We start from the raw sequence: 17845 nt of genomic DNA, 5'->3' as shown, positions 1-17845 counted from the left end.
AGTCCTACTGCTACTCACTAGCGAGTAGCCAGTTGTCCTTTTCCAGCTTTAGTCTCTGGAGAACTCTGTGGACATGCTCTAATTGCTTCTTTTCTTCTTCCTGGAGTTTATCTTGTAAAGCTGTGCAGCGTTCCTTTTCCTTCTTTTTCTTATTTAGTGGCTAAGAAAAAAACAAATTAAAAGCTGTTAGTGCAGCCCTGCAACAGATAAAAGTTGAAATTGAACACTTAAACATAGTTTAGAGTCATCTTTAAATTCAACATTAGAGTTTCAGAACGTTTAACATCACAGTATATTTCCTTTAACATTTTTTTATTCGTTCATGGAACGAGTGCATCAGCTGTGCCAGCATTCATTGCCCATTCCTAATGGCCTTGAAGGGGCAATTAAGAGTCAACCACACTGCTGTCGGTCTGGAGTCACATGTAGGCCAGACCAGGTAAGGACGCCAGATTTCCTTCCCTAAAGGACATTAGTGAACCAGATGGGTTTTTACGATAATCAACAATGGTTTCATGGTCATCATGAGACTTTTAATTCCAGATATTTTGTTCAGTTTAAATTCCATCACCTGCAGTGGTGAGATTTGAACCTGGGTCCCATTATCCTGGGTCTCTAGATTACTAGTCCAGTAACAATACCACTATGCCATCCCCATGCAAACTACTACGGTGCTAATTTTTGCTTTACTGATTCTCTATGACCGGAATTATCCGGCCGTTGAACACGTCCAATATCCCATGGACCGTGATGCCCAGTCCATCACACGAACCTGCCTCCCATCCATTGACTCCACCTACACCTCCCGCTGCCTGGGGAAAGCGGGCTGCATAATCAAAGACCCCTCCCACCGGCCTACTCACTCTTCCAACTTCTTCCATTGGGCAGGAGATACAAAAGTCCGGGAATACGCACAAACAGACTCAAAAACAGCTTCTACCCCGCTGTTATCAGACTCCAAAACGACCCTCCTATGGACTGACCTAATTAACACACCTCTGTATGCTTCATCGATGCCGGTGTTATGTAGTTACATTGTAGTTACATTGTGTACCTTGTGTTGCCCTACTTTGTATTTTCTTTTATTTCCTTTTCATTTCATGTACTTAATGATCTGTTGAACTGCTCACAGAAAAATACTTTTCACTGTACCTTGGTACACGTGACAATAAACAAATCCAATATCAACTTCGTGAATTTATTTGCTTAATTAAAATAGTAATCCTGAGAAATTAAATTGTTTCACTGATGCGCTCCTCAAGCCCATAAGTCAGTAATCACAATAATCAATTGTAATTGCCACTCAACATTTAATCAAGTACTTGATACAAATGCTGCAACAGAAATTACTGACATTTTCTAAGGCAGTTAACATAAAACATCGCAAACAAATGCAACCAATCCAATTGAAGCCACTAGTTCAATTTCTAGATTCTTACCATTTCCTGATTGTCGTCAATTGCTTTCATTTGGACCTTCAATTTGTTCACTTCTCGGTCATAACTTGTGCTGGGGACAGCAAGGTCATACATAGAGAGAGACCAAAACGTGGCATAGAACTGAGGGCTGATGTCGTCCCACACTTTGGGAAGATGAAGTGAGACCACAGCATCGTGGACAGGTGCCATCACTAATTCACATGCGTTGATATATTTGTGAACTTTTTGTTGCTGTTTGTTCCCCTTTTCAGCTTTCTTCAGTTCATCATATTTGGACTAGAAAGGAGCAAGCAAACATATTTACATTTTGTCAACGCTTCAGTACTCAAATGTAATAATTTTGCTACAGAAAGCAACAAATTAGTCCAATAAACTTGTTCCCTACGAGAGCTATCTACTAATATTCCATTCTTCTGCTGCTTCCATATTATATACATTTAATGGCCCAGATCTTGAAGTGCCAGCAGCAGCCTGAGGGGAATGCTTTTTAATATTTAAAAAATTAATCTTTATTGTCACAAGTAGGCATACATTAACACTGCAATAAAGTTACTGTGAAAAGCCCCTCGTTGCCACATTCCGGCACCTGTCCACACAGGGAGAATTAAAACTTACACAGCTACATTGGAATTTCTGATTTGACGGAGGCAAAGAAACACATAGCTATCATTCATCTGAACACAGACCTTGAGGAGTGTGTTCAGCTTGAGGTGTAAAAGGGGTGTGGTTTTACCAGCAGCACGCCTCGCTGATGGAATATTTTGCCATTGGACCCATGCTACAGGCGAGACAGCAAGTTCCCACTGCAGCCTATTACCAAGGTAGGGTCATATTTTTTCGCGCAATCAGCAGTGAACATCTCAACTTAACCGCTGGCCACAGGATCTGAGACAATAAATTCACAATGAGAGGTTATTCCTTCTTGTTCCCTTGAAATAACAAGAAACAATTAACAAACTTGAGCTCTTATATGGACAGATCGGATAGAAACCTTTTGAAGTATGTAATGTATTGTCGATAAAGTTAAATCATTGCTTAATTTAGATAAGCAAAGCCGCCAAAGTAAATGAGGGTAGGCTAAAATTTATGAAAGGACAACACTGGGCTGATGTTAGAAGAACTTCTTCATGACTTCCGGTTGTGGCTATGCCTGGGTAGGTCTCACGGTCGGCAGCTCCCGCCGAGAACGGACTTTTGGGCCCTTTTAAGAAGCTCCAGCGGCACTTGGACGACGATTCCCGGTGTGGGAAGGAAGCAGTGAGGTTCCCCCAGCACTGTATGGAGTGGACCAGGAGCGGAGCAGTCAAAAAGGTGGCACTAGAGAAGAGAGGAGAACGGGTGCGATAGAGCAAGATGGCGGCAGACCCAGAAGATGCAGGAGACGGCAATAAAGGAGGTGCAGCAGAAGGCCTCTGATAATGAGGATGAAATCCTGGGCCTGGCTGTCAAAGTGGAAGCGCACGAGGCGCTGCATAAAAAATGGCAGGAGAAGTTCGAGGATCTGGAGAATAGGTCGAGGAGGCAGAACCTGCGGATTCTGGGTCTCCCTGAGGGCGTGGAGGGGTCGGATGCTGGGGCATATGTGGCTACGATGCGGAGTACGCTGATAAGCGCGGGAGCCTTCCCGAGGCCCCTGGAGCTGGATGGGGCACACAGGGTCCTGGCGAGGAGGCCGAGGGCGAATGAGCCGCCAAGGGCCGTGGTTGTGAGGTTCCACCGCTTCACCGACAGGGAGTGTGTCTTGAGATGGGCAAAGAAGGAGTGGAGCAGTAGGTGGGAGAATGCCGAAATCCGCATCTGTCAGGACTGGAGTGCAGAGCTGGCCAAGAAGCGGGCAGGGTTCAACCGGGCCAAGGCGGTTCTCCACAGAAAGGGGGTGAAGTTCGGGCTGTTACAGCCGGCGCGGCTGTGGGTCACGTATCAGGACCGTCACCATTATTTTGATACACCGGATGAGGCGTGGACCTTTATCAAAAATGAGAAGTTGGACTCAAATTAATGGTTTGTAGCATGTTATGGGGGATGCTGGGGAGGGGGCGATGTTTTTTCTTTATGTGGGCTTGTTTGGGGGGGGGGCCTTCGGGGATTGGGATGAGGAGCACCGTGTCTCACTATATGCGGAGACCTGCTGCTCTACATTGTGGATCCGGTAGAGGGGATGGGGTGGTCATGCAGACCCTTAGGGAGTTTGGAGACTTCTCGGGATACAAGCTCAATGTGGGGAAGAGCGAGCTGTTTGTGGTGCATGCGAGGGGCCAGGAAAAGAGGTTGGATGAGCTACGAATCAAGATGGTGGAGAGACGTTTTCGGTATTTGGGTATCCAGGTGGCTAAGATTTCGGGGGTCTTGCATAAGCTCAATCTGGCACGGCTGTTGGACCAGATGGAGGAGGACTTCAGGAGGTGGGACATGTTGCCACTCTCCCTTAAGGGCAGCACAAGTGGATAGCACTGTGGCTTCACAGCGCCAGGGTCCCAGGTTTGATTCCCCGCTGGGTTACTGTCTGTGCGGAGTCTGCACATTCTCCCCATGTCTGCGTGGGTTTCCTCCGGGTGCTCCGGTTTCCTCCCACAGTCAAAAGACATGCAGGGTAGGTGGATTGACCATGTTAAATTGCCCTTAGTGTCCAAGAAAGGTCAGGAGGGGTTATTAGGTTACGGGATAGGGTGGAAGTGAGGGCTTAAGTGGGTCAGTGCAGACTCGAAGGGCCGAATGGCCTCTTTCTGCACTGTATGTTCTATAAATACACCCTGGCGGGTAGGGTGCAGTCCGTTAAGAAGACGGTCCTCCCCATGTTCCTGTTCGTCTTTCAGTGCCTGCCCATTCTCATCCCCAAGGCCTTCTTTAAGCGGGTAAACAGGAGCATTATGGGATATGTGTGGGCAAATAATACCCCGAGGGTTAAGAGGCTGTTCTTGGAGCGCAGTCCGGGGGGGGCGGTGTGGCGCTGCCGAACCTGTGCAGCTATTACTGGGCAGCGAATGTGTCTATGATTCAGAAGTGGGTAATGGAGGGAGAGGGGGCGGCGTCCTGTATAGGTACTAGCCTGGCGGCACTGGTGACGGCACCGTTGCCACTTCCGCCGACGCAGAATGCCACGAGCCCGGTGGTGGCGGCAACATTGAGGATTTGGGGGCAGTGGAGCCGGCATAGGGGGGAGGTAGAGGACTCAGTCTGGGCTCCGATACGGGACAACCATAGGTTCGTTCCAGGTAGGATCGATGGTGGGTTCGTAAGCTGGCACCGGGCGGGAATTAAAAGATGGGGGATTTATTCACCGATGGAACTTTTGCCAGTCTGAGGGTGCTGGAGGAGAAATTTGGGTTACCTCCGGGAAATGCCTTTAGGTATATGCCGGTTCGGGCATTTGGGAGAAAGCAGGTAGGGGAATTCCCGCTGCTGCCTGCCCAAAGGATACAGGACAGGGTGGTTTCGGGCATGTGGGTCGGGGAGGGTAAGATATCGGAGATATACCAGTAGCTGCCTATTCCTACTAAATTACTGATGATCTAAATTCCTTCCCTGAACTCAGTGATAGCTGATACTGTAACGGTATTTTACTCTATCAGATATCGTCTCAATCCCTTTCAAATCTGACAACACTTCCTCGGCCTCAATTTAATTGTCTTCCTGCCCTATTTAAAATCTCCCTCCCCTCTTCAAAATACTTGAATTAGGTTGCTGCCTCCCAAATCCATGTTCAGCCATCCCACAACTCAATTTTCAATCCCTTCCAACCAGGTCTCCATCCCTGATGCAGCAACAAAGCTGAAATCCTTCTGACTATAACCTGTGACCGGTTCTCCTCTTCCTTCTCCACCTGTCTGCAGCTTTAGACATGACAGCCAAAACCATTCACCTCTGTTGTCCAGATAAATGTGACGGTTCTCATCTAGTTTCATTCTCATGCAATAAGTCCTGAACATCATTCAGGCTTGGGCTAACAAGTGACAAGTAATACTCCCCGCACACAAGTGCAAGGAAATGACCATCTCCAAGAGGAAAGAATCTAACCATCTTCCAGTCGGAGATATTGTATTCCCGGAGTCCTTGGCAGAATACACGCTTCCCTGCGGGCGACTGAAGCACTTCCGGTATGAAGCCAGCCTAAATTCATTTGGTTGGCTATCGCTGTGTATCAGAAGCTCCAGGAATAAACCTTTCTGCTTTCGCTCATATCGGTGTGGACTCCCCTTCTTGTAAGCACAAAACTTGCCATAATAGTGATGGCATTACCATCACTGAATCCCCCACTATAAACAACCTGGTGGGGGTTACCATTGACAGGAAACTTGAATGGACCAGCTATATAAATATTGTGGTTACAACAGCAGGCTGAGACTGAGAATTCTGCAGTAAGTAACTCATGAAATGAAATGAAAATCGCTTATTGTCACAAGTAGGCTTCAAATGAAGTTACTGTGAAAAGCCCCTAGTCGCCACATTCCGGCGCCTGTTCGGGGAGGCTGTTACGGGAATCAAACCGTGCTGCTGGCCTGCCTTGGTCTGCTTTCAAAGCCAGCGATTTAGCCCTGTGCTAAACAGCCCCACTCCTGATTCCTGGAAACCTGTCTTCACCAAAACAAGACTATTAAGAAATATTTTTCACTTCTCTGCACGAGTGCAGCTCCACATCATCCAGAACAAAGCAGTCCACTTGACTGGCACCCTACCCATCATCTTAAACATTCACTCCACCACCAGTGCACAGTGGCAGCAGGGTCTACCATAGACTACACGCGCTGTAGCAATTTACCAAACTTCCTTCGGCGGCGCCTTCAAATCTTCCAATCAATTATTGGAAAAACCAAAACCATTGTCTTCTGTCCCATCACAAACTCAGTTCCCCAGTGCCAATTCTAGCTCTACCTGGCCACTGTCTCAGGTTGAACCAGATCATTCATAAGCGATGTACTATGACTTGGAGCTGTGTTGCAACCCCAAATATACTCTCTGCATAAAATACTGCCTTATTCTATATCCAAAATATTGCCCTATTTAACTTCTTCTTCAGCTACCTGTTGAGAAAACCCTCATCATGTTTTGGTCATCTCCAGACTCAATCCCAATAATTCCCTGGCATTTCCAAGTCTCATCAACTGCTGTTTATCATGGCTGTTCTACTTTCTGGCCTAAATTGGCACCAACATGTCAACTTTAAAATTGTCATCCTTGTCTTCAAATTCATCCATGGCTTCACCCCTCAACTACACAATTCCCTCCAGCTCTCCTCAACTCTGCACACTTCTGTACAACCCCCTCCCCTCCCCCAAACTTGTTTCACTGCATCATGCTTTCAGCCATCTAGATTCTAAGTTCCAGAATTTTCACCGCTAAACCTTTTTGGCAATCCATTTTTCATGCCTCCTTTATGTTGTTGCTTCAAACCTATCTTTGACGAAGAGCACAGAAATTAAGGCTGAGCCTCCATGTAGAAGCAGCATAGGCAAGTCCCTGAAGTTTGTGGAGCTTGCGGTGTACAAATTCACAACCGCATTCCCGACATCACAACAGTAATTACTGTATTTACGCTTCAGAAATACTTTGTTGGATGCAAAGTGCTTTGAGATATCCAGTGGTCATGAAAAGCGCTAGAGAAATGCAAGTTTTTATTCTCTTTTTCTGGCTTGGGTTCCATTTTGTAAATTATGATCCAGTGAAGCAACTTGGAATATTTTACGATGTAAACGGTGCTATGTAGGGTGGCACGTGGCGCAGTGGTTAGCACTGGGACTGCGGCGCTGAGGACCTGGGTTCGAATCCCGGCCTTGGGTCACTGTCCGTGTGGAGTTTGCACGTTCTCCCATTGCCTGCGTGGGTTTCACCCCCACCACCCAAAAATGTGCAGGTTAGGTGGATTGACCAAGTTAAATTGCCCCTTAATTGGATAAAAATAATTGGCTACTCCAAAAGGTGCTATGTAAATGCAAGCTGATCTTGAAATGGTTAGCTTCAACTTACTCCGTCCCATCCTTTTGGAATTTTAAGCATTTCTATTACATCACGCTGTGATTTGCATTGATCGCACAAAACAATGCTTTCAAAAGTTCTTTGTATTTTCTCATTCCAGGTAGCATCCTTTTGATTCTGCAGTGCACCATCTCTATACCCTCAATATTCTTCCTATAATGTTGAACCCAATTCCACAAATATCACTCGAACGGTGGTCTTAAAAAAGTTATATCAAATCATCGTTCTATTTTTCAGCTTTTCCATAATATGCCTTGTGACCAAACCCAGGGGTGCTGCCTTTGAAGTCCTGTGAAAAAGCACACTCACAAATCCCTCTGCCCATCCACAGCTACAAGCCTACTTCCATTCAGAGTATAATTACTCTGGTTATTTATTTTTAATCATAATGAATCATCTCAGACTAACTGACACTGAATTACATTTGCCATTCAGTCCAATCCCCCATCTTTTGAATGCTCCTCTGCAGTTTCTTTGATCTTAACAAATAACTACAGTCCAAAGATTGCAGGTTAGGTGGATTGGCCATGATAAAATTGCCCCTTAGTGCTCAGGGATGTACAGATTAGGTGGGGTTACGGGGATAAGGCAGGGGAGTGGACCTGGTGTAGGGTACTCTTTCAGAGGGTTGCTGCAGACTCGATGAGCCGAATGGCCTTCTTCGGCACTGTAGAGATTCTATAAACTACATTAACTACATTCTCTATTGTGCTATAACCAGAATATTTTGACACCATCTCCTCTAGGTATAAATCCAAAAATGCTTTCCCCTGTCTGCCCCATATAAAATATTGAATATTTTAAAAATGCAACTGATCCTTTCCAGCCACATAGGGAAAAAATTGCTTTCTCTTTTGGCACAAAATCAAGGCAACTCAGTTCTTCTTCTTGAGTCACTACCCTTTCCCTCACTATTGTTCCACGCAGGCTCTGGCTCGAAAGTTGAAAGAAATCAGATCTTCAGGTCTGCATGGCTCTGGCAGTAGAGAACATTCTAGGAGAGGTTTCATCACTTGGGATGCCCCTCCAGCAGTCATAGTCAAGAAAATTAGTTTGGCTTTATCCCCACCTCTGCATAAGGGCCTTGGCAGTGGCCAACTCCAGTCCTACGGTGATGGAGAAAAAGCACAAGTAAGCTTTATTCCACAACTTGGCTTTGAGTTATTTGCCCATCAGGTACTACAAGAAGCTTGCTTAGCGAAGATAGGCAGGGACCAGTTTCTGAAGGGAATGCATTTTTCAAAAAAAGATATGATGGAAGGAACGATTTTTCCAAAAAGAACATACTTTGTGATCAGCCGCTAATGAAGAAACAACCAGCATATGCACAAGATTTAAGTCAAACATGAGTCAATATCATTGCAAAACTAAATTAACTGTACACGTACAAAGGATCACCTATGAAATAATGAGGACTACCTATCCTTTCCAGCCACATAGGAAAAAAATTGCTTTCTCTTTTGACACAAAATCAAGACAACTCAGTTCTCTATGATGTTGAACATAAATATTTAGCTGTGTAGAAAGCTGCAGTACTGTTAGACCAAAGAAACATATGCAATAATTAACACTGAAAAAACAACTAATACCCAAAACTAACAAGTCAACTTTCCAAGGAGGACTCTGGATTACAGCAGGATTGTATGTGTCCAACATAAGCCTCAGAAGCCTCACAAAGCCATCTCCAGATCAGTTTACATCTACAACGAGGGTATTAATAAGCCTTAAAACCTACAAAGGAACCTCATCAAAATCAATGTTTTTAAAGATAGTAGATGTTACAAAGTTGCCTCTCCAAGTCCAGAGATATTCACAATGTGCAACCGCAATTTAGACATAAAATCCATGACAGGCTGAAACTGACCTCTCGTCCCACCCCATAAACGTCCTCTCCCCATTAGTGCAAGTACGCTCATGCCACAAATGCACAACCTCATACTCATGCAAGAACAATGATCATTTAGTTGGGTACTCAGGATGACTGATTGGTCCTCAATAATAGGAATAAGTAGATAGTTAATAAAAATGTAAAGAGATGTGTGTTTTTTTGAGGCCCAACTGATCAGTCATATAGAGGGTCAGTAGAGGGAAATCCTTTAGAAATCCAGGCCATCCTACTGCAAAATTCAGAAGATGGGGTTACAGCAAGTTTAGGAATGCCAAGATGCCACAGTATTTTTTTAAAAGAAGACATCAGCAGTTGAGAATGAAAGAGAGCTAACTAAATACAAATGATCAGAATGCCCTAAACAACAGGACATGTTTAATTAAAGGATTAAAAGACAAATCTTAACCATTTATCTGAAGCTAGTGGTTAAAATTGGAGCTCATCACTAATTGGCACTCAAAAAATAAATTTACAAGTTACATAACAGAGCAGTTACTCAGAGGAAGGACAATTTCCCATCAGAGACCCTTAAAGTGTGAAAAACGAATTGATGGTGAGGGATTTGAACCAGGTAGTTCATTTAAAAAGTCGCTTGCATATCAGAGATGACGGGGTTAGGTCAAACTTGGGGCCATACATACAAAATCTAATGAAGTAAAGAGTAAGATTGGATACATTAATTGTATTTTTTGCCAGAAGGTAATCAACCCATGAAGCATATTTCTGGAGTAATGTGCTGAAGACGGTTTGCTTCTACTCCTTTAAGGGGAGTAACTTGAAAATGAGGTAGCCATATTTTCTGGAAATAATGAGTGAATAATTTTCGAAAATAATGATATCAATGACAATAATGACATCAAGGGCTAAGCAGATTGTGCAGGTAGTTGATCGGCCATGATCTAGTTGAATGGTGGGAAAGGCTCGATCGGTGAAATGGCCAGTCCCTGTTCCTATGTTTCCAAATAAACAGTGTACCTGGGATCTTCTGGAGTTTGGATGATAGTTAATGAGCTTGGGGAGGATTTCCAAATTGAAGCCAAATCTCTGTTTTTCCTTCTCTCAGGGATCGAAGTATTGAACAAGAGTTGAATGGGTTCTATAATGTGTGAATCCGGGGGTCTTTTGTATCCACCCAAGATGCCAGAACTCCCAGGACCAGCTGAACAATTAACTACAAAATGAGTTCAAGTACAAAAACTATTAATAATCAGTAAAAAGCTCTGAAATAATTTGGAAGTGGATATGTGTATACTCTTTCACTGTAACATCAAGCAAAAGTGCAAGTAAAATCAATTTAAAATAGGAAGTATTAAAAAAGGCAAGTTACTGATCTAGCCATCTACCTGGTCCTTATCATTTAATTATTTTCCCCACATTTGAACAAGATACATCGTGTGCCTTGCAGTGAAAAATGACAGGATTGCAAGCATAATTTCTTTGCCAGCAAGAATTAAGGAAACACAGGTGGTACTGAATGAAGGTCAGAATTGCCTAAAGTGCACCAATGTCTTGGTGATTTTACCTTCCTCATTTGCAGCTCTCAGTAACCATGCTGCATTCCCTCTGCCAATAGAACTATGCTCTTATGATACAGTCCAACTGATCTTTGCAATATATCCAAAAGCTGAATTTTCCTGGGCTGAGGTTCTGAGTTTTGTTTTCAGGGACTCCATATAATGTGAGCCCTTGCCTAGATTGGTACTTAAAATAGGCCTAAATGACAGCAAAAAAAATGATAGGAAGGGCTTTCCACCCGAGTACCATTCTTCTGATGCTGCTAAATAGCTCAATCATCAATTTAGACACCAAACTGATTTCTTACTGGAGAGTGTTGGATTGAACACAGTTTAAATTTGGCTCAGAGAGTTTAAGTTTGCGCTTCCACCAATTTATTGATCAGCCAATGCTCAAAGTTCCAATTCATGTGACATGTACTGATAGATTGGTCCTCTTAAACAAGGATATAATAAGGGAAAAAGTATCACCAACATAGCCTTTCACATCAACTGGAAAGTAGCTGCTAAATACATCATAACACTTACCGAAATGTGGTGTGCATACATAGGACGTGACAAAAAAAATGCAGCATCATGAGGTGTGTGAAACTGATTACAAAGAACATCAATTGAAGGCACTCGTTTGATGTAGTCTTCTGTACTTAGGTTTGAAGCTAAAAATCCTCCAAATTGCACCAGGGTATCATGGCACTGCAAAAGCAAGTAGGGGAGATTTAATTTGGACTTGAAGTCAGATCTACAAGCATTTGTACATTATTTCATAAATCTGAGTGGACTAATATAATGCTTGAAAGTGTGAACAACATCAATTTGTTATAACTGTGCTTGCGCAACATGTTTTCAGCTTAAAGAAAACAAACTGCTCAGACTGAAAAGGGAGAAATAAAATGAAAAAATCTACAGATTAATACTAGAAGACAGCATCCTTTACTTTTCTTCGAAATCATGACAACGGTGATCACAAAGAGATGGAGGTGATGTTCCCATGCACCTCCTTCCCTTGTCCATACAAGCGGTACAGATTTAGACGGTGCTGTAAAAGAATTTGTGACGAGTTGCTGCAGTGCAAGACAGTAAATAAGGTAACCAGGGCAAACTGGAGATGAAGGGGGTTGAGATTTAAGCAAGTGGGTGTTGTGCTCATCGATCAGAATGTGTTGCCTCGAAAATGCACAGTACCTCTGAAATATGAACCAACAAACCTGTTAAATAGAATTCCTGAAATAACTGTCAACCAATGTTACAATCCCACTGCCCACAAAAATTGTTATACGGGTTATTAAACAAATTCATTATATATTTGCAATGCTTACCTGATCATACAATTTTCCAACTAATTTGAGGTGCTTCTCACCCCCCTCCTGAAAAATAACACCATTTCTTTGCTGAGCCATAAGGAGACAAAGGGGAAGTGCCAGGTCATGGTCCAGCAGTGCATCTTTTAGCCGCTGGGATGATTTCTTTGTGTTCCTAATCTGTCCAAAGTAGCCACCCTGAAAACAGAATAAAAAATATTTTACCATGATACACAAGTATTTCACCTTTGGAGAACTTAACACCTTTTAATGTTACAGAAAGGATCTCAACCAAATTAAAACTTAAAAGTTTAATAGCTAATCTCAACATTGGGACCCAATAACAAAATAGAGTCTAAGGCAATAAAAGGAATGCTCGGTCTCTGCCCACATGATAATCTATTTTCTCTTCTCTGTCCAATCCCAAATAATAATTGAAATTTGCCCTAATAAAAGTTATGATTCTCACACAGAAAAAATTACACTTACTATGTATTTTGGACCAACTTGGTAACCTACTGGATAAGACAAATTAATTCTACTGAAGGAAGTAATCATAAAAAAAGATGTTTCCTCATGCTGCTGCGGCTTCAGCCAACAAAAATGCAATTTAAATTGGCAAATGTCCCAACCCACCCACTAGTTACACATTTTTGAAACCTGGCTAGACATGAGAGAGTTCTTTCATGTTTCTGAAACTTCCAAATTTACACTTCCCATTTATACAATACAGAACCCAGCATTCTGGAAGCCACACATCAGAAGGGATTACATTTTTCTAGAACCTAAGCTACAGCAGTTTCTGCATAGCAAATTTGTCAATGTTTCGTCAGTTGCCCTACATAGCCTTTTACAAATGCTACAGCATTTAAAAGTGGCTTGCCTCAGCTTTTAACTGCTCTCCACCAGTCATGGCTTCCAATTGCTCTGTTGTCATTTCCTCTGTAATTTCAATACCAGCCATCTTTTGTACTACTTCTTTTAGGATCAACAAATCAAAGCTGCAATGACCAAATCAAGGAATAAGTTGAACATAAAATTGCAATGACCTCAATAAGAACAAAAGTTTTTTGCTGCCCATAGAGGACCAAAAATGAACAGGATGAATATTTATTGTATAAAATTAACTTAAACTCCAAAATTGTTTGCTCCTTACATTATAGTAATTACTTCAGAAAAGGCTAAAATTACTAACTAGGATTCAGACACGATTGAGGATGCAAGTATATGTCTCAGCTTCCTCATTTCAAATTTGCCTCCATGTGGGGATGCCCAAAATAAAAAAAATAAGGACAATGATGCAACCAGCTATATACAAGGCAACTGATAAGCTGTGGGTCAGTATTTAGCAGAGGCTCAGAACTAAAGGTTTCTGCTGAAATTAGTATTTGGCAAAAAAAGTAGGAACTAAAATTAACAAATTATATTTTAATCAAAATTAAAATTTGTACATAGCAGATTATAGAGTAAAGTACAGTTTGTGGATGATGGTTTGCTCAGAATTTATATCCAAACTCCAAATAAAAACCTCTCGTTTCCTATGCATACAATTATTTTCATAGTAACTTCATTGCAGTGGTAATGTAAGCCTACTTGTGACAATAAAGATTATTATTGCTGTACCTTTTCCCAGCTTTTAGTTGGTTTGCAACATATTGCAGAAGACCAGTAAGTTCTATGGGGTATTTTCTGAAAATTGCACCACAAAAACTTGCCAGACCTGTTCAGAGATAAATCAATGTTTTCATCATAACATTTTTTTAAAAAACAGTCCTTAGTACGATAATACAGTGATATGTTTCTTTAAATTAATAAAACGAATGAATCTTGGATGATTGAATGAAAAAACACTGGAAATATAACCATGTAAATTTACAGAAAACCACCTTATGTCAGAATTTATGCTGGAACGGCAAAATACGTGGCCTTTCATTTTAAGACGGCAGTCATGTACTCCCAGCATTTTTTATAATTCCTCAACTTTTTTGAATTCTAGACAAACATATTTTTAAAATGTAAACTATTAGAATTCTGCAAAATAACAAAACTCTAAAAAAATATTACTGACTCTGCAACCAGGTTGAGATGGTGGTGTCATCATGCTTCATCCTCTCTTTTTCGGGATTAGCTAGAGCTTCAATGATGCAATCTTTTCAGGAGTTAAAAGAAAACTAGGAACTTGAAATGAAGCAATGACTGATTTGATCCTGACAGAACATGTTAAGCAATTGCATGCAATATTGAACTCAGTGAGCTCAAAGTAATTTCTCATCTTTAAACTCAGAACGCCAACATTTTACTTTCTATCTTAATGTCAGAATGACATTTCTGGTCTTATATTTTGGTTTTATATTTTTCCATCCAGTACAGGAATCTTAAATTTGTAATATCTGAATTAAATATGCAAAATAGAAAATTACTTCAATTTCAAATACCAATATAAGAAATATTTTCTATGTTTTACACAATATCACAACGGAAAAAATGGCAGCATGGGGCACAGTGGCTAGCACTACTGCATCACAGTGCCAAGGGCCTGGGTTCAATTCCGGCCTTGGGTGACAGTCTGTATTGAGTTTGCACGTTCTCCCAGTTTCTGTGTGGGTTTCCTCCAGGTGCCCCGGTTTCCTCCCAAAGTCCGAAGATGTGCAGGGTAGGTGGATTGGCCATGATAAATTGCCCCTTCGTGTCCAAGGATGTGCAGATTAGGTTACGGGTACAGGACCGAGTGGATCGGAGTACACTCGATGGGTTGAATGACTTCTGCACTGTAGGGATTCTATGAAAAAGATTTAACGATGTGGAAATTCGCTAGCATCAGTGTTGGAAAGCAATGATGGGTTATCAAAATATTGTTTCAATTTTTCTGCCCAACATGCTACCAAGGACAGCTGTGCACCTTTAGAATTTTTGTGCCTTCATGCCTGCAGGGTCTATCATTTATACGAAGAGGGAGTTTTTTTATGATTGCCCAAGTGTTTAAAATTCTACCTTTTCAATAGATGAATATCTATTATCCAACCACATTACATAAATTTTTCATTTACATTTCGCCAATTCCACCCATTACAATGCACTCATCAATTTCACTAATTAAGAATCATAGAATCCCTACAGTGCAGAAGGAACCCATTCAACACATCATGCCTGTATTGATCCTCTGAAAGAGCACCCACCTAGGCCCACTCCCCCACCCTATCGCTGTAACCCCATAACCTCACCAAATTGTTGGATACTAATGGACAATTTGCAATGGCCAGTCTACCTAACCTACATATCTTTGGACTATGGGCAGAAATCAGAGCACCCAAAGGAGACCCACAGGACGCGAGGCCCCTGTCGCTGTGAGGATAAGCACTGTGCCACCATGCAGCTCTAAAATGGTTTAGTTCTAAAATATTTGCACCAACGTTTTAAAAATCCAATTTACCTGAACTTTAACTCACTCTTGCTCCCCGGCTACACTGCATTTACCACAATTGAACCTCTGACTATCTTGAGCTCTGGATACTGATTATATTTGTGAAAAAGTCACTTGCCCATGGCTCAGTTGAGGGATATTAAAGGTCTTGCAAGGTGATTTGCGAAGCTGAAGCAGTTCCACATCACCTCTTTGGCTCATGTTAAAATCTCACTCCCACTCTGTTTGCTATAAAGACACTTTATGGTGCGGAGCAACGACTTACAACTGATATCAGCAGCAGTGTCAATCAATTAAGAATATTGTGGGAGCGATTTTCCAGCCCCATTCCCCACAAGCTCAAATCACATTATGGCCACTAACTCTCACTAGAGGGCCAGAATGGGATTTGCGCCCGGGAGATCTCACTTGAGATCTTTCTCGCCGGCGACCTAATCAGGTTCACCCCAGCAAGGGCGTGAACCTAATTATCATGCATCTGAATAGATTTTGATATTGAAAAATGACTTTACACCATTGCTCCCGGGTTTGCCATATGGGCACACCCCGCCCCCTGATTTTTTTTTTTTGTTAAAAAGGTGCTCACAAAACCTTTGTTCACAGGCATGCTTGACTGCATAAATCAGCTAATTGAAAGACAGGGGGCTAGAAAATAAGCAAAACCTGATAGCACAATCAGAGACAATCATCGATCCAAAAAAATCATGCCTGTTTAAACATGCTCTATTAAGGTCAACTAACAAAAAGTGTTTTTCAGTTACCAGGGAGAATTCAAATGCAAAATAATTTCTCAACAGTTCTTAATTACTGTGCATTGACTAATAAATGAATCCGTTGTATTGAACATCATGGTATACCTAATAATGAATTATAATTAAACAACTTCTTTAAATAAAAGGATACAGGCCAAGACATCATAATTCAAGGAAGTGAGGTATTTCAAAGAATCCACAACAGGAGTAATTAGGTTGTCATATTTCTGAATCTGCGATAAAATCTATTAAGAAACAGGTGTGAAAGAGAGGCACTTAATATGGTGACTGGAACAAGAATGATTGGCCATTACAAGAGAGCCTATTACATTGACAACTGGGTACTATTTATTTTTTAATTACACACCAATGACATAAGAAACAGAATCTTCAAATCATTGGATATATGTCTTAAAATTAAAAGAAATAGGTGCATTAGAAGTAATTTAAAGGTAATGAATTAAATGTATGTGGAAGTATACAACTGATTATTGAACTGTGTTGTACACAACTACAAGAAAAAGTTACCTTTCCATTTATATTGTGCCTTTCACATCCTCAGCACCTTAAAGTAACTCTCATTCAAATGCAATTTGTAATGTAATGCAGACAAAGGCAGCAGCTAAGTCGCACGCAGGAAGTTCACAAAAACATAACTCAGATAATAAGCAAATATTCTGCTTGTGTTGTTCGTTGAACAAACATTGGTGAAAGACATAAATAGAAGCCCCCTGCTCTTAATTGTATAATGCAATCAAAACTTTTGCAGACACCTGAGGAGGCAGGTGGTTTGGATTTGATGCCTCACTGAAAAAAAATGCACCTCCCACAGTGCAATACTTGCTCTGCATTCCATTAAACTATCTGCAGACTATTCAAGCCTTTAGAGTGGGCTTGAACCTATGACCTTTGACTCAAAGGTAAATGTGCAATCACCAAGCAAAGGCAAATACCTTAAAGTAAATGACATATACAGGGTTTGTGCCAATGCTCAAAACTCACTGCTCATTTAAGTAATTTCTGGCAGATATTGGAACTGAAATTGAAGATGGAAGGAATAAATAAATAATTTTCAGATAGTTATTCTTCAAGTTAAGCTTATACATTAAAAAAACATAGCAATCGAGCAGTGGAAAGCTGTGAATATATAACCATTTAGTTATATTAAACAATTTGGTGCATTAACCAGCTTATTTTTTTAATATAAAACATGCCCTGTTTAAAATTAAATTCAAAAATATTTGCAGTGTCAGTGACCTGCGTGGCATCGTCATCGCGTAACACATTTTGTGTTGGGCAAATCAAGCCTGTGGGAGCAATAAACTCCAAGTTCAGACAGATGCAGAAAGGTCTTCCCATAATGCCTGAAACATTAGGAATTGGACCGAGTCTGACCAAACTGGGTGCTTACAGCCAGCAGTGAGGGGATTCTTTCATCTCTTAGATATGGCCAACATTCAAATCTATATGTCAGAGTAATAACAATTATCTAATTTAAAATAGACCTAGATCACCCAATAATAGAACATAGAACATTACAGCGCAGTACAGGCCCTTCGGCCC

The 17845-nt window shown here is 41.5% G+C and overlaps 1 protein-coding gene across 1 annotated transcript in view; it reads right to left on the bottom strand.

Moving 5' to 3' along the window:
* Positions 1 to 17845, bottom strand: part of thoc2 (THO complex 2) — a 193707-nt gene that overhangs the window by 82122 nt on the left and 93740 nt on the right. The window contains exons 17-24 of the mRNA XM_072505632.1: positions 16434 to 16527; positions 14178 to 14258; positions 13733 to 13829; positions 12993 to 13110; positions 12128 to 12307; positions 11340 to 11504; positions 1440 to 1715; positions 19 to 160 (exon numbers count right to left, since the gene is read on the bottom strand). Coding sequence (XP_072361733.1) covers positions 19 to 160; positions 1440 to 1715; positions 11340 to 11504; positions 12128 to 12307; positions 12993 to 13110; positions 13733 to 13829; positions 14178 to 14258; positions 16434 to 16527 — 1153 coding nt within the window. The remainder of the gene's footprint in view (positions 1 to 18; positions 161 to 1439; positions 1716 to 11339; positions 11505 to 12127; positions 12308 to 12992; positions 13111 to 13732; positions 13830 to 14177; positions 14259 to 16433; positions 16528 to 17845) is intronic.

The sequence above is a fragment of the Scyliorhinus torazame genome, chromosome 5, assembly GCF_047496885.1.
Source record: "Scyliorhinus torazame isolate Kashiwa2021f chromosome 5, sScyTor2.1, whole genome shotgun sequence".
NCBI classification, from domain to species: domain Eukaryota; kingdom Metazoa; phylum Chordata; class Chondrichthyes; order Carcharhiniformes; family Scyliorhinidae; genus Scyliorhinus; species Scyliorhinus torazame.
The sequence above is the reverse complement of the archived record's forward strand: the minus strand, read 5'-3'. Positions and strand labels throughout refer to the sequence as shown.